The 16,928-nt window shown below is 39.5% G+C and overlaps 3 protein-coding genes across 3 annotated transcripts; 1 reads left to right on the top strand and 2 right to left on the bottom strand.

The window, feature by feature from the left end:
* Positions 1-55: 55 nt before the first annotated feature.
* On the bottom strand, positions 56-3,737 carry tfpt (TCF3 (E2A) fusion partner). Its single transcript, XM_073486157.1, has 7 exons — positions 3,549-3,737; positions 2,603-2,704; positions 1,926-2,048; positions 1,457-1,527; positions 1,306-1,375; positions 844-1,002; positions 56-666 (listed from the first exon to the last, which is right to left on the bottom strand). Exons 2-7 carry the CDS (start codon positions 2,702-2,704, stop codon positions 592-594), a joined length of 600 nt encoding a protein of 199 aa, XP_073342258.1. The 5' UTR covers positions 3,549-3,737; the 3' UTR covers positions 56-591.
* A 94-nt stretch (positions 3,738-3,831) lies between these two features.
* Positions 3,832-5,180, top strand: ndufa3 (NADH:ubiquinone oxidoreductase subunit A3). The gene is made up of 4 exons (XM_073486158.1): positions 3,832-3,864; positions 4,126-4,200; positions 4,794-4,871; positions 4,987-5,180. Exons 1-4 carry the CDS (start codon positions 3,858-3,860, stop codon positions 5,076-5,078), a joined length of 252 nt encoding a protein of 83 aa, XP_073342259.1. The 5' UTR covers positions 3,832-3,857; the 3' UTR covers positions 5,079-5,180.
* Positions 5,181-8,817: 3,637 nt separating this feature from the next.
* Positions 8,818-16,621, bottom strand: LOC141012331 (BAR/IMD domain-containing adapter protein 2). The gene is made up of 14 exons (XM_073485781.1): positions 16,574-16,621; positions 16,362-16,437; positions 16,193-16,279; positions 15,068-15,129; positions 14,174-14,245; positions 13,706-13,843; positions 12,986-13,138; positions 12,070-12,246; positions 11,301-11,940; positions 10,518-10,719; positions 10,063-10,125; positions 9,416-9,584; positions 9,256-9,296; positions 8,818-8,890 (listed from the first exon to the last, which is right to left on the bottom strand). The coding sequence occupies exons 1-14, from the start codon at positions 16,619-16,621 to the stop codon at positions 8,818-8,820; spliced, it is 2,001 nt and encodes a 666-aa protein (XP_073341882.1).
* Between the last annotated feature and the right edge of the window lie 307 nt (positions 16,622-16,928).

Here is a 16,928-nt window from a genome sequence, read left to right as displayed (position 1 = left end):
TTTTTGTTGTTGTTGTTGTTGTTGTTGTTGTCGTCGTCAAATTAAAGAAACTAGGTGAAGACACACTTCTTTTTTATTTCTGCCTGTCACAATTTCAACTATGGTTTAAAAACAAAAGAAAACAAACACATCCGACTGAGGCCGCATCAGTTCTTTTAGCTTAAATTGTTGAGGCAGATGTGAACACACGAGTGAAAACAAGAGTTTTCAAATTTAGAATAAAAAAAAAAACACATCATAAATAACACTCTGCAATTCTTCAATACTAAGCGTAAGTCTGCTTGCTGATATAAAATCATGAGATCATTGATAGATCCGGGAATGTGTTGCACAGTTTGCCACAATATTGTGTTGTCATAAACTCTGAGTACAAAATATGACAAAAGAAAATAATCTGTACAAAACAAATGTATATATGTACCAGGTGAATAACATTTCATTTGACCTTACATGATTTCAATCTGTTCTCAATGTTCAAGTAAAACTACAGACAGTGCAAAACCTGGCTAAGAGATCTACTGAACAGTTAAAGAGTCTGGGTGCTACTTCATCATCATCATCATCATCATCATATCCAGGGCAGTGCAACGATCAGTGAGACAGAGAGGTTGGGCTGGGCATTTCTCCAAAATGTGTCTCTGCCAGCACTGAAATGTCTGGTTCAGTCTGCAAAAAGAAGCAGAAACACGAGTCATCAGGAAATCGGTTCTTCCACACAGTCACAACTCTGCCTGCTGACATTAAGGGGACCCGTCTGCATTTACAACTTCACACACGACACGGATAGTAAGAAACTGATATGCTTGAAAGGACAGCAGCACTCCAGCAGAGTTCTTCATCTACCTGTTGGTCTTTATCCTTTTCTTGTCGTGGAATTCGGTGCCTCCTCTTCTTCGGTCCAGCAGCGTGATGCAAAGCTGCAGACGAAGTGGAACCAGACACACCATTGAGCTGCTCATCCTCCACTCCTGCAGCAGGATCTAAATGGGCTCCAGACTCCTCCTGAAATAAGACAATGTTAAATGTAAAAGGCATTAAAGAAGCTATATTAGTATATTTATTTATTAGGACCTAAAGCTCCAACTTAACTTTGTATCATCTAAACTGGAATACAATAAAAACTAAAGTGAGTCCTGCATTGTCATCAATTTTGTTGAACGGGTCCTGTGTCAATATCTAGATTAAAGACCTCCATCCTACTACTGATAACGTGGCGTGAAAGACAAAAAAATACTTGCTGCTTTCTACTCATTTCAGAAAGAAAAACAAAAAAACAAAACTGATACCGGTCTATCTAATTCTCACCTCTAGAAGTATAGTGAGCTGGGCGTTTCTGTAGTCATCCCCATGAGCGTCTAAAGTCTTCATGAGAAATCTGTAAGATAAACATAATCTTCAGATGGGCTATCAAGTCGGGAAACGTGTCAGAAAATGAAAGAAAATGGAGATACTGTACCGCCTCTCTTTCTTCAGGCGCCTTGTTATTCTCTGTACTTGGTGAAGGCGACCAAGAATCTTCTGATTCACCTGAAAAAGACACATTACAGTGTGAGAAGGGACTGATTACAGATACATATATTTGGTAGTATTAGTTGATTGCTGAATTGACATGTTAGGAAAAAGTTTTCTATACATATGTTACTTAATAAGACAACACAGAAATAGAATAATCAGGAAAATTCATAGTCTTTATTTAAAAAAACATCATATTGCAAATGCCTCCCTGTCTGTTCTGCACCTGCTCTGGCAGTAAAACAATAATATCAGCTGATCTGGAAGAAAATATATTAGAAATTAAAACATAAGTACTGCACCAAGAAACTAAAGTCAAATAAAACCCATATTCACATTTCACAAGTCACACAGACAGGAAGTGTGTGCAAGATAACACACATATTTGCATGCACATGCAAGCTTGCACACACCTGTTCAATTTCTTTACATCTCCTGCTCAGAGCCAGATATTTCCTCTTATCGAGCGCTCTTCTCTCTTCATCCTCTTGTGCTGTGCTCTCCAGCAGCTCATTTCCTCCCGGACCCAGCTCCACCTGGAGAAAACAACCACTGTTTCTGTCTTGTGTTTGGCTGTCTGTGTGTTTTTGGTGGTGTGTTTCAAATGGAACAGTGGAAACTATTTTAATTTAATGTTGTGGCAATATTAATGGAACTCAGAAAAACCTTTTTACAGAGATCTTTTCTGTGTGTTAATGGTGTCTTTATGTACCTACTTTGATCTGACATACCTCTCCATATTATTAATGCACACAATACCAGTCGACTCTCACAGATCCTTTCTCCAACCATTAATCTACATCAAAGAGTTTGTCATTATCTATAAATTAAGATTTTGACCCCATTTTTGCACATAGATCACATTTATGGCATATTTAAGTTAAATGCTGGATCAGTGGTGTGACTGTAGCCTCTTTCTTTAAAGACAGGGCTAAGAGGTGGTGTTAAAACTGGGGTACTGGTACAATTAGTACAAAGGCAGCTGGATACAATTCTTCTCATGACTTTGTGGCAAAGAGAGGACCGACGACGTGTTCCCACTTGCTGGCATCAACATTACTATCACCATAACTGTGATCATTAACATTACCTCTCCTGGCCCCAGCTCCACGCCACCAGGCTCCAGCTCAGCCTCCAGGATGTGTCCTCCAAACAGAGGAGGCAGAGCCAAACCAGAGAAATCCTCCATCATCTGGAAGAGAGAAGATTCTGTTTTCATATACATATGAAAAAAAAACTCTGAAACAGAATAATGTATGCACATACAGTATGTACAGGTATAAATTCACAATGCAATGATCCAATCTGCTTGTTCATTTGTCTTGTACTGTCGTGCAGTCTCCATTGTTTACACTGATAGATAGATAGATAGATAGATAGATAGATAGATAGATAGATTCATAATGCCTGTTATACAACCAAAAAAGGAGATGAATACTGGTGATAATTTTAAGCCTCTTGCCTCCTATTCACATAGTTTAGAAAACTGAAGATGCTGTTTTCACTGTGGTAACTTGTGACGCCCAGAAACAGACTCACACACAAGGAGTCTGACTGGTTTGTTGACATAGTTCCAGGAACAATTCACATGAGGAAATGAAATAGACATACAGCTACAACAACAACAAATCTGAAAAAGATATGTAACAAAAACAACAACAACAACACAGAACTATTATGTACAAACAAGAAGGTGTATTTACGAGGCAAAATGTTTGTGTAAATTGTAAACAATAACACAATAGGGCAAAGGGTAGGGAGAGTGAGACTGCTGGAATTATTATTGAATGGTTAGTGTAATAGATTACTTTATATGCATAATACAGGTGGTTATGTGTAGTTTAGAAATGTATACATGTCTATAAACTGTGTATACAGCGCGCTTAGATTCATAATTGACAATGATGGTGACAATATGTACATAAATAGCGACGTTTTATCGAGTAAATTATAGTAATACTGAAAATAATCAGATAATCAGTTAGATCCAGCTCTGGTATCAGCAATGACGTATTATACATGTACCCAGTACTTACATTTATAAATGATAAGTCCAGAAACACTGGTGTCTGCTCCTGCCGGTTCAAGCTCCACTACAAACTGTCCAGTTTCCGGTTTACACCGTCAGTTTAGCTAAGAGCGTTTGCGAACATTATACAATCGTTAAAACCAACCTGTACATGACCTGTCTGTGCTGAAACCAAGTACAAAGCAACGCTACGACAACTCCTCATTCACAGCAGTCGCCGGACTACTGTTTATATGCGACGGACGCAGAAATTATACGTCATTTTGCAGTTACTTCATTTCCCAGAATCCCTCGCGCGGTAACTACACAAGACAACATGGCGGGTATGTGAACGTTTCCCATTTTTTGTGCATCTGCCTGGTGAAATTAGCTTTAACAAGACCTCCAGATAGGATAAATAAACGATTTAAGCGTTTAACATAGCGCTAGCTAGACCGCAGAGTTGTTTCAACACAGTTATATCCATCCGAGATAAAACGAAAAACATGACCTTGGATGTGTTGCTAGCGGTGGCTAACGTTAGCTAGTCGTAGGTTGGCTGTCTGATGTGGAGGATTTTAACCCGCCCGGTGTTTTGTCTGCAGGAATCGGAGCGTTCCTGAAGAATGCGTGGAACAAGGAGCCTGTTATCCTGGTGTCCTGTGGTATTGGACTGATAGGTCAGTGACCAGCCTCATACATTTAGCTCATGTCAGTGACAGCAAGAGAGCACAACCTTTACATTACGTACACATACTTGTCTAACACCGGCAAACCTCAGCTGACAGAATTCACATTTCAGGATAAAGTATTTACCAGCTGCCTTTTTATAAAACAATTTAAGTTAAATTTAGTCAAAAGCCTCAGCATGAGGTCAAATCTACCTGAGAACATACAGTATATTATGTTTACTGCTGTTATACAACATGTGAAGGTGAATATGATAAAGGTTAGATAAAAGAAGGAGACCGAAAGCACCTCAAGAGTCAATGGGGTGTCCATTCATCTTCAGACTCCTGTGGTTGGCTGTACCAAAGGTGAGGGCTCATAGTGACCGGATGCTGCCTTTCAGTAACTTTTTATTTCTCAGCACCAGACTATGTCTAGGCTCTGCAGGGAACTTGTATGAGCCATTAAGTTGATTCTGTGTACTTTAGGATGGGAGTAAGGCGTCCCTCTGTCTCTCTTTCTTTCCCGCTGTGACCGTGAATATGCAGACACAATACTAATTAATATATTACATGTAAAGTTAACTAAACCTTTGCTTCCTCAGGTTTTGTTATTCCATTCATCAGCCCCATCACAAAGTATACAGGAATGATCAATGCATCAACGCCATTCAGCTACCCTGGTAAACGCTGTTGTTTTTATTTTTACAGCAGATTCTGTTTGTCATTGAAAGCTCATTACTTCAACCTCAGTTTAATCAAATATTAATGCTTCTGTTCTTTATTCTCCTAATGCAGTCCCTGTGCGAGATGACGGAAACATGCCTGATGTCCCCGACCATCCGCGCGACCCGAAAGGAAACAACTTGGAATGGCTTAAAAATCTATAACTTCTCATTCTCAAAATCAACCCATGTGCTGTTCCTCTTGTTCAAATGTGTCCACGTATCTGCTCCACTTGTCCCAAAATAAAGATTGTCTATTTAATTCTACATGTGTCGCATTGTTTTGTTTGAGTACATTCAGTACATTCATTTTTTACATTATACCATTTCATAAGTGTAATTGTCTGAATTGACCAAGACTTAAAACTAGAACCACTTGTTTAACAGTGTTTTGTGATTCAGACTTTGAAAAATTGTAACTAAAAATGACAAAATTGTCTCTATGATTTTCTCCCCTTAGACAGTTGAAATTTGAACTCAAAGCTAAAAACTTCTTTAATCTTTTCTTAATTCTTTTCATATGCCAGTTAAATGACCTGAACTTGACCTAAGACAAAAAGCGTGGTTGTTACACCACCATCTCGAACACCCGCAAATCTGCAACTAATCGAATCAAGTTTTTCTGTCAGAAAACTGTGTTAAGATTTCTGTTTGATTTAGCGGAGCAGATCATGAGAGTTTTGAAACTAAGCTTCCGCACAACCCTGATCCTTGAGAAGAGGCTTAACTTAACAGAGCTGAAATCAGATTAACAGTGTTTAAAAATGAATTCCTTGTTTCATACCAGCATGTTTCTACTTGAGTGAATAAGAAAGGTAGTAGAACGATATGTGGAGTCGCTTCACAGCCATTTTAACACCTTTGTCTCTGCTCATATGCATCTCCACAGACCTGCTATATTTGATATTATGCAATAATACGGTAAAGGCACATTTAAAAATGCAGTTTGTTTTAAAAGATAAACATCAAGAGAAACTGAACAATAATTTCCTTCATAGAACTTTTATTTCACAACACGTCAATATTCAGTGTTTCAGGTAAAGAATGTCTTCTTCAGCAGTATTCATCATCATAATATAATATCTTCTGCAGTCACCAGGATTTCATGTCGTTGCAATTCAGAGAACAGACTGACGGTCTGTTTAAGTTGCTTCATATTTTGTAGAGAACCAAGAAACTGTAAACTGAGTGTGCAATGTTAAAACAATATTTCACTTTGGAAGAAGAGTTTTGGACTTTAGTGGCATCGTTCATCGAATCAATTAGTTAACAAATATCTTTTAGACATCTACACACTTTATGTACACACATGCATCCTTTAACTGTAAATTTGTCTGTTAATTTTGCCATTTTATGTTTCGTGTTGTTTCATATCTGTAATATTCATATTTTTAATAAGGTTTCCAAGTATTTCTGACAACATATTTCACAATTCAGACTTATTTCTATGTTGTACATATAGAAAATACAAAATTCTTCCTCTGTATCAATAACTTCTACACTCAATTTCACACACTTTTCATTAAACGGGCAACATGTAATTCTTTTTTTTTTTTTACCTAAATTGTTAAACTGAAGGACTTCTAGACAAGCAATGGGCTCTTTTTGATTCCACCACACCAAAACTAAAACAAATAGCCTGTTTTGCTCTCATGTTTACACGTACAAATGTAAAAATATAACTTTGAGGTACATCTAAAACTCAGGTTAGCTCTTGAAAACTGCTATACCTTGTATCAAGAGCTCTGTATCTGTTTGTTTATAGGCCTGTTAAAAAAAGTACATAACGCACTCTAAGGGCTTAATTATTATTATTTTGAAATATTTACTATATACTGTCACTTTCACTCTCGCTACTACTGGCCACTACAACAGCCACCAGATGCTCACAGTTTTCAGTCTGGTTGAATCAATATTCTCAGTTTAAAACACATTCAGGGATATGTAAGTGAATAATATGTCATTCTGTGTTTGTAAGAGGTCTTATTTCCTGTTCAGTTTGAATACCATGACTGACAGATGTGCAGGGTTTCCAGTATTGGCAGTTTTCCTTCTTCTACAAAGTCAAAATGTTCAACCAAAGTGAAATATCATTATAAAAGGAAGTCAAATAAAAGTCATACAATCACACATGTTTTAAGCACTATATACAAGCATGAATAAGCATTAGCTCTATAATTTTGCTGTCACCTTTATAAACTAAGCCATAATGCTCAAAGTAATAATATATGCTGTTAGAAATGATTTACTAGAACCCTTGTGGGCGATATGTTGAGTCTTCAAGGTGCTAAAAGGTCACAGAAACTCAACAGGAACATAAACCAGATACAAATTTTTACCTTAAACCACAGTTTTCTAGAGGCGACTACAGAGCTACAGAATATTACTTTGGATGTCTCTAGTTTACCATAAACACTTGCTCAGACGTTGGCCAACTTCCCGTATGCTTTCTTCATCACTTTCATAGATTCATTTCCCCAATAAAACTCAATCCTATCGTCTGTCTTGGCTTTCACATCTCTCTTAAAGATTCTGCTCAGTTTGGTTGGTAAACATACAGCTACAATCAACTAGCCTAGATGTTGTCTAGCTTTTGATTTGGGACTGAAAAGGAATCAAGAAGACATCAAATCCAAAGACTAAGCTCGCAAATCTCTCATTCTTAACACTTTGAACCCTCCACGACTTGCTACTTTCTAAAAAAAAAAAACACTTCTTTCAATGATAACACCCTCCAACCGTTCAACTATTGACTGTCACAGTTTGTGTCTGTGAAGCTCATGAGCTTGTCTTGCTCTGCATCAAATAAGTATTCCACTTAAAAACAAACAAGTCCGACTGATCAATCATTTGAATAATCAGATTTAAGGTAGAATTTGTTTTCCTTATATGTATTTTAAGTCCAGGTAAAGAGTTACAAAAATCTACATTCATAAAATACTAATATGTAGCTTTACAGCAGCAGAGTAGTGTCGTGTTAACTGGAATAAACACAAGATATAACTGACAGGGACATGATCACTCAAACAGCACTGCCCATGTTCAGTAATTTTAACATAAAAATGACACAAAAACAACTCATTGCGCCAATTTCATTGAAATATTCCAAGTCTCTCTCGACCAAACAACCTGATTTAAAATAGAAAAGACACTTTGAATAAATTTAAAAGTTCACCTCCGCTGAAACCGAGAACAACCTTGCAGCTCTCCTAAAAATATAATATTGTAATAGCACTTTTAGAGTAGGAGCCTGTCCTTTTCCCATAACACTTTGTTACAGTGAAAGTTCACAACCTGCAATTAGGAGCCAGTCCCTAGATCAGCCGAACACAGAAAACCTTTCTGAATATGGCACAATAAACAACAAAAATCTAGATTCTGGGTTATGCAGAGAAAAAATTGCACTGTAAAACAAAAAGAGAAATAAGAGGCATCTTACATACGCCTAAAAATGTTAGTTATTCTGGACAAGCAAGACTCAGTATATCAATCTCAAACACTAAGCTAAGCAAAGCCTATGGCCTTTCCTCTGTTTCATAAAAACTAGATTTTATTTCAATGCCCACGTTTCACTCAAACTGAATTTTCAGATATTATAGTGGACAGTTTCCAGTTTTTTTTGTGTGTTTTTTTTAAGTAGTTCAAAACTCAATGAACTGTAATCATATTTATAACAGATCAGCCTTTACACATTAACTTTTTATACTTTGATTTGAAAAATGTTCTATTCCTGCACATGAAACACAATCTGTATTTGATTAACTTGCAAAAAAAGAACGTACAAAGTAAAGTACAGTTTAAAAGAATCGACATGAACCAGTGGGCTGTTTCCAGGATTCATTCTGAGGTTTGATGGACTGACACCACAGAGAACAGGATCGCTGCTGCTGTGGGAATAAAACTCTTACTCAATGATGGGAGCTGAGCGATCGTTGGTGACAGTTTTTCTGAGTCGGATGTGGGCAAATGGATTGCTCCTGAAAGAAGGAAACAAAAAAATAAAGGTATGACAATAGCACATTACATAAACTGGTGATTAAAGTGGTGCTCCGGCAACTTTTTGTGGTAAGAACAGCAAGAAATAGATTTATAAAACAAGCCTCCCTTCAGAGCCACTCTCCCAAGAAGACTGCAGCACATAGATGTCATCGATAACCTCATGTCTCATTCACGTGTAAGAAAACGGCTTACATTATCATAACAAACGTAAACAATGAACATGACTATTGGTAGTGGTCACACCTGTCAAGCTACTACGTTAGTTGGGAAATTTCTGCTGCACTTTCTCTGCCATTCTTGTGCGACAAGCTCGCTAATAGCTTTAGCAATAGCAATAAGTTACCTGGTTGGGGAGTGTGGTGGAGAGGCCAAATCTGAGGTGATCTGTAATGTAAAGAAGAGATTATATAACTGAGATATTTTGACTAAATTTCCAGGATTATGAAGCATCTGCATATCTTCCATGAAGAGCAATCTCCTCCCAAAGTCTTCATGTTTTTGACCTTGTTGCTGTCGGCCATACTGTACGGGCGTGGGCGGAAGGTGCTGACCCTCTGGGGAGGAAGGGAGCGCTCCTCCTCGGACTCGGGGGTGAGGGCTGGGAGACCTGCGGACCCCAGCTTGTCAAGCTGGCCTGTACTGGTGCTGTTCGCCTTAGATAAGAAGAGAGAGCTAAAGGAAAGGTCACAGACAGAGAGGAAAGAATATACAAGAAAAAAGACAGAGGAAACATTATGAGAGTGGAGAGACGTTGGTTTTGTGTTAATACAACAACAACGCTGTTGGTGTTGGAGAGCGAGGTGAATGTGTTGGGACGGGGCGATGGAAAGACTGAGAGGGCAACAGTAAGTATTATTCTGCAGTTTATGAGCTCCTGTGCACTTTCTGTGTATCTGGCATGAAAAATGTTTTGATTTATTGAGAACACAGATGGAAAAGGAAGGGTGTCATATTAGTTTCAACATGAAAATGTGGAAGGATTTCTTTGAATACTCCATTATAACTTCCTACATTTAAAAGTATTGCTGATATACAGAGTTGTAAAACAGCTAAAGGGAAGTGAAGGAAGTATTTCTGTCAGGAACAGTGTCTAAGTTCAACAATAACTTAAAAACCCAAAGATTTCAGTGTTTGTTCTTCTTGGACTTACTTCTCAAGGTGATCCATCTTACTGTGGTGTGGCTGAGTGTAAGAGAAAGGGAACCAGCCTTTCCTGTGAAGGAAAATTTTACTTTACATGACTGTTTAATAAAATGAGAGCTTCAAGCAGTAAGACAGCAGTGTTTGTCATGAAGAAAACTCCCTTTATCTTTTCTTAAATGAATATATATGTTAACCTGGTGCCAGGGAGAACCTTGCACACAACACGACATATGTGAAGTCTTCTGAAGCAAGAAAGAAAAAGCTGTTCTACTTAGTGCGAGCTAGAAAGGAGCACAAGGTTATCGCCAGAATTTAATCTTGACATTTCAGGAAGACCCAGCTTCATTCAACCTTGTCTTATGGCATGGGGCCATTTCAGAGTCTTCTAATCTTAATGCTAAACATTGCAAGGTTCTTTCGAGTCATACAGAACATAATTCAGTAGGATTTTTAACAACTCACCGTCCAGTTCGTTCATTTTGACCGTAGTGCCACCCGTCTCTGGGCTCAGAGATGAGCAGGGTGATGTTGTCACCAGGCAGGAAGTGCAGTAAGCAAGCTCCGCCCCCTAGACCACCACCCTCTGATGCTCCAGGAGTGTGAGAATACATGGCTTCCACACGTGTAGGTCCAGATAAAGGCAGCATCCTGGGGAGACTGGAGCCTTAGTAGAGGAGAAAGAAAAAAATGTTTAAGATTTTAATGAAATCCAACCCTCTGTGATACAATTAATGGCCGTTCAATGTATTTATGTTCAGTGATTGTGTCTATACATGATGGTTTTCATTGTTAATGGCTGGGTCCGACAGGCTCAGGTTGGATTCAAATTGCCAACTCACGCACAAGGGATTTGAAATGATACATGAATGTAATCCAGTGTTACTGTTTAGTATTCACTCTCCTATCTCCATAAAACAAGCATTTGGTTTTTCCTGTGTAACCACCGGTGTCGCCAAATCAATGAGGCCTAAAATGTTAAAGCACCTATAAGGAACTTTCATTTATTGTTGATTCTGGCGGCCCCTGTGGGCAAAAGCTGTATGAGCACCATCGGTGTTGTAAAGATCTATAATAACTATATAGAAAAAGTCAGTCTTCTCACTGATGGTCTCGTTTGCTTATGTAGGTCATATATAGAGACATCAGTATTTAACTGAGACTGCTTTATAACTGGTTAAAAACTCCCTTTAGTACATTTAAGATGTACAACTTAAAGAATGTGGATAGAGACTCATCACATCATACCCTGAAAGCCGCCCAGCCTCATTTCACTGACAGGTCTCCTTGGCAGTGGAAGCGTCGCTGTTGCACACATATCAGAGGCCTTCAGCAGCCAGGGATTATGTGAGGGTGATGAGGTGTTGCTCCCTCCCGGTCCCACCTGTTGGTGCAGTAACTGCACAGGAGTCATGGCCCTGGAGAGAGGGGCACTGTGGGGCAGTGGAGGACTGTGAGGAGCACTGTGGGGGATGGGGAGGGTCATGCCCTGCAAGGAGCTGCTGGTCGGGGAGATCTGGCTGAGCGACATCACCGTGGAGGGGATGAGGCACGGGGAGAGGTTGGATGTGGCCAGGAGTTGAGAGCTTTGCTGGGCTGAGTTGCTGGACGTGGAGGGAGTGGATGCAGCGGGGCTGGCGCTGTCACTGGTGCTGCTGTCAGGGAGGGGGCTGGCTGATGCACTGATGGGTGTGCTGGTGTGCTGAGGAGACGCTCCTAGTGATGAAGCTCCAGCAGCTCCTCCAGTGGCAAGAGAGCGGAAAGTCTGGGGAGAGCCCTGAGGAGGACCAGTTTCACTCTGGGAGGAGGAAGAGGGGAGCGAGCGTTGCTGCTGGGAACGACTGGAGTCTCCATTTAAGAGAGGAGGAACTTCTTGAACAGAGAGCCTCTAAAAAAAACCAAGGACAGATACTGTTAACTAAAATACAGGTCCATGAAGAAACTCTAATATTGTCAGTGTTATTTATCAATCAAATCAAAGTACACATCTAAACCAGTATTAAACAAATGATCTGACCTGTTCTGGCTGAGCAGAGCCAGTCTTGGTGTGGCGGAGGACCTCAGCCATCCCAGCAGCCCCTGAGCCTTGAGGTGCAGTGTGACGCAGCAGATTCAGAGCGCGCTCCGGGAGCTTCGTGGGCTGAGAACATGACTGCTGCCAGGATGACAGTTTCTGCGACAGGAGCTCTCTCACCTAGGTTAAAGAGAAAACCACAACACTGTTGAAGGACAAGGCTGCAGTCATTTATCGGAGTTATTTATTTATTTTTAATCTACTTTATACTCCATTGTTTTAATTTTTTTCATATTGGTATTTACTCTAATAAAATATTTATCCTGTATTTTAACTTTTAGGTATAATGCATTGTTGTCTTTGTTGTCTAACTGTTTTGTTCTACATCTTGACACAATTGTAAATGAGCATACGTCCATAACATAAATAAATTACATTTACTTTTTACTGTTCCCTACGTGTCTTTAGCCCCAATTCCATTTAATCCCAATGAAGATGTAAATCTTGAAAAATGGGTCCTACATATTTATGTTAATTTTTCATGACAAGTCTCAGCAAAACAGCTGGGTACTGCAGTTTTTAGCATTTATTGGGGACCACTTTCAGAAGCACATGAATACACATTCTAGGATCTCTAAGTATTTACAGCACCAGGACGGTGCATCACTTCTTGTGACAGTGTGGCTCATTTATGTGTTTTAATAGTTTTTGGACAACCATGAAGGTCTGTGACACAGAGGGATCAGCCATATCAGTGTTTGAATTGTTGCATTGGGGCTTGAAGACAGAGAGAGGACATACTTATCCTTTAATTTCAACAGAAAGACCAACCACTTAAAACATCTGGATTTTAAAATCTAAACATACAAATGCTGAAATGTTACAAAGCTGAACCCCTAATTAAATGTGAACAGATCACCTTGGAGTGGTAGTTGATGAGCAGCTTGGTGACACAGCACTGTCGGTCCACCAGGAAGCAATATCGTCTCCTTTCCTCAGTGAGCGCAGACTTGTAGCCCGTGGCAACCAGTGCGTCCAGCTCACCTTGGCGGCGACTCATCAACTCCACAAACTTAAGAGAAAAAGTCGAGAGATCTTAGTGCCAACTTGCACATCCTCAAACATGCAAGCACAGCCCTGCATCACGTAGTGCTAATAGACGGAGTGACCTTTAATGCACATTGTAAGGAAAGAGGAAGAACAGAGAGACCTGGAGGAATGTGTGACATCATATCCTGTTGCTGCACAATGATAACAAAATCCAAGTCATAAAGCACACTCCCCTTTGCCCTGGTGACCTTTTCTTCCACCCTAACCCCCTTCCTCACCTTTGATTTCTCATTTTTACCCTCCAAGTAGCTAAATCCTTCCACCCTCTTATATTCATATTTCTTCCGATACTAAGGTGCTTGTTTTCTGAGAAATCAGCTGAGGCAGATCTGCTCTTTAATCTTATTCACACTGACCTATTTCTTACACAAACGCCCACATAACTCTGCTTTTTAATCTGCTGTAACGCTGAGTGTGATGTTTAGCTTAAATGCATTTGAAGGATTTCTGTTTCTCAAAGGAAAGAGGTCACTGTGTCGTGCTGACTTCAGATTACATGTTTGTGCATGTTGCTCTTTGCTTCACTTACCTGCATCTCTCTGTCTCCATATTTGTTCGGGTGACGACTGCCCTGGCTCTTCCTGCGGAGTTTCTTCAGCTGGGACTGGCAGCGCTCGATAGACTCAGATTTAGACCGCCGCTCACTCTGATACTTCTTTAGGGTGGCCTGAGAGGAAAGCAGGATAAAAGTCGGAGGATTTATTCAATAAGTGCTGGATGAAATATGGTTTGATAGAGTAAGATGTAAGATTGAAGTGTGGTTGCCAAAAAATCTGATTTTAATAATCTTGTGAGTGTGTTTTATCCAATGACCAGTTAAATTTTACAATTATTCGTATGTATTATTCCATAATTTCCCCAGTAAATCCATTATGAGGCTAAGTGCGAGCCTCACACTACCTCACATTCCAGGCAAATAAGTAAAATGAATATTTTAAACTAAGCAAAAATCCAGCAAAAAAAATTGTGAGATGTTTCACTCAACATGTTAACTTACTGTGAGGTATTTAATATCCAGCTCCAGTTTCTGCTCCAACTGGGCGAGCAGCTCAGAGTGAAACAGCTTCAACTGTTGATGAAAACATCCATGTGCAGCAATTATACAAAGTATACTGACACTACAACATCCACATCTTCCCAAAACATAAAAATGAAACTTTGAGTATTACAGGCTGAAATAACATTTTCTACACAGCCTCAAGAAATGGTACTCTGGAGCTGAGTCCAACTTGAGGATACTTCATAAAATTCATGACTTAAACATCCAGTGCTGTAAAAAGTACCCAAAAGTCATTCATGAGCTGCATGTAATCCGATAAATTGCCTCCAGTTATATCACTTGGTGTTGCATTGTGGGTAATGTAGGTACAGCAGAATCAGAGATATCACCATTTTTATTTCTTGCATTCTTCTGCCTTTTCAAAACCTGACGCCTACATTACCCACAATGCAACTTAGCCACAGAGTGACATCACTGGAGGCAATTTATCAGATTATATGCAGCTTCCTCTGGAGCCACAAAAGACTTTATACTACTTTTTTCATATATGCAGTAGTACTCCTCAAGACCTGTAAACACACTTTTAATGATGAAAATGGGTGCAGTTGCCCTTTAAGTCCAATTATTGAAAGAAAATTACTTTTGCTGCTAAGTACATTTAATATCAGATACTTTAAGTACTTATACTACTAGTAGTAGTATACTAGTACCTCAAAATTTTGAGTAAATGTAACATTCCATCACTGTAAACATCATATGGTATTTAAAAATGGTTGCAAAAATCCCCCAAAAATCTCTGTATAATGTATAATAAATGTGCAATTTAAATAATAGGTTTAACAGCCAGCCAGACGAACACGATGTCATTATTTCTTAAATAATTTGACTCACCACATCTTCCAGCTGCACCTGAATCTGTCTGTGGACCTCGGCCATCTGAAATAGTGTGTCTCCTGTGAGGAGCAGTGAAGCACAACAGTGAAGACAATCAGTAATACATAAGACTTTCAGATAATAAAAATATTCAGCTTCTTTTATTAGATACAGTTCAGAAACAGTACTGTGTTTTTCTGCGACTGAATGCTATTTTACATTATTTACATTTTTACTTTCGCGTTTCTTCTTGTCATTGTTTTAACTTTTTTTTGCTTTGTTTGACTCGATGTCATCGTAAAAGAGAATCACCCATCAAGGATCTCTCGAGGATAAATAAAGCTTGATTGACTAATTGATAAATATAACCAATTTTCACATGAAGACCGTTTTTTAAGGAAAAATAACAGCTTCAGAAGCTTTTTCAGACCGCTATACAGCTATGTACTCAAGGATAAGATTTTTTCTGTACTTACATTGCTCTACAAACTAATTGCAGGGATGTCACAATCCAGTAGCTCATTATGTGGCAGCGGAAAATTGGTGTGACATAACAGATAATTGGCCTCTGGTGTTGTTGAATTTAATTTTATTTGCCAAAAGGCCGATAGCTGTCAACAAGGTGAATATCAGCCGATAAATCAGTGCATCCCTTACTAAAATCTGTGCTCTAATAATGGCTGCTCACAACAGTATCAACATCAGCATACATGCAGCAGCACATCAGTAAAAATGTTGCTGTTTGAACACAGTTTCTCATGTACAAAGTGTCGGTCAGCTGTGAGTCTCTCCCTCGGTCACACAGCGCTGTAGTATGTGGTGGCTGGCATCTCGCCCTCCGACTCTCCTGCCTGCCTCCCCCGCTGTTTTCAGCATTACAATGAGATCATGTGGTGTTGTTAATCTCCCAACAATGACCCTACTCTCTCCCCTTCCCTCTGTTCTCTCTCCCTCTCTCTCCACATTTCCTCATTCCCTCTTGTCTTCATCCTCCCCTCTCCGACACACACACGCAGCAGACTATTTTGCAACTTCTCTCCAGCTGTCACGTCGACTCTCTTCACTTTATTATGTGCCACCGCCAATTTGTTTTTTTATTTGCTCCTCAAACCCCGGCCCGTCTCCACCAAGCCGCCCACTCACCCAGCTCTTTGGAGCCTTGGCTGTCGCTCGCCAGCTCTCCAAGTTTCACCAGAGCATCGAAGTACCCTTTGGCAGCCACAGTTACTCCTGAAGAAGAGTACATTTTAGATTCAGTGACGTAGCTTCACCCAGATAAGACGACACAATCAAAGGCCTGTGTTTCACTAACCTGTCAGGGCTTTCTCGTAGTGCTTCCCCATGGTCACAAAGTTCTTCAGACTGGGGTTGAACTGGTCCAAAATCCCCTGATGCCGACAAATAACAGGACATTTCTAACAATTTCACTACACATTGTGCTGTTTATGATTGTGTCAAACAAATATTCATTCATTAAATCAATAAAACCAGATCATATCCTTAGGAATTTCACTTTTAGGGTACCTTGTAGACATTTTCTGTCATCTTGTTGACCTCTTCTGTCCGAGACATTTTTCCTTCTCAGTTATGTCCTGTCACGATGCGTTTTTATTGTCTTTTCTTCCTCCTTTTCAGGGCTTTAAGCATTAGAGTAAACAGCAACCTCCTAAGTGAGAGAAGACGAAGGAAAAAAGTAGTTTCGTGGGAGATGATCCATCAAAACAACTCAAAACGAAAATCCCCCAAAACTTGAGGAGGAAGCACCTTTAAGGAGTAACTCCAAGATTTCACTGCACAAATCTTTTTAAATCTCCAAATTTACAACCTGTACTTGACTATGATGGGCTCAAAGTGTGAGATTTAAACCAACCGGAGGACT

Source organism: Pagrus major, chromosome 17 (assembly GCF_040436345.1).
Source record: "Pagrus major chromosome 17, Pma_NU_1.0".
In the NCBI taxonomy this organism is placed as follows: domain Eukaryota; kingdom Metazoa; phylum Chordata; class Actinopteri; order Spariformes; family Sparidae; genus Pagrus; species Pagrus major.
The sequence above is the reverse complement of the archived record's forward strand: the minus strand, read 5'-3'. Positions and strand labels throughout refer to the sequence as shown.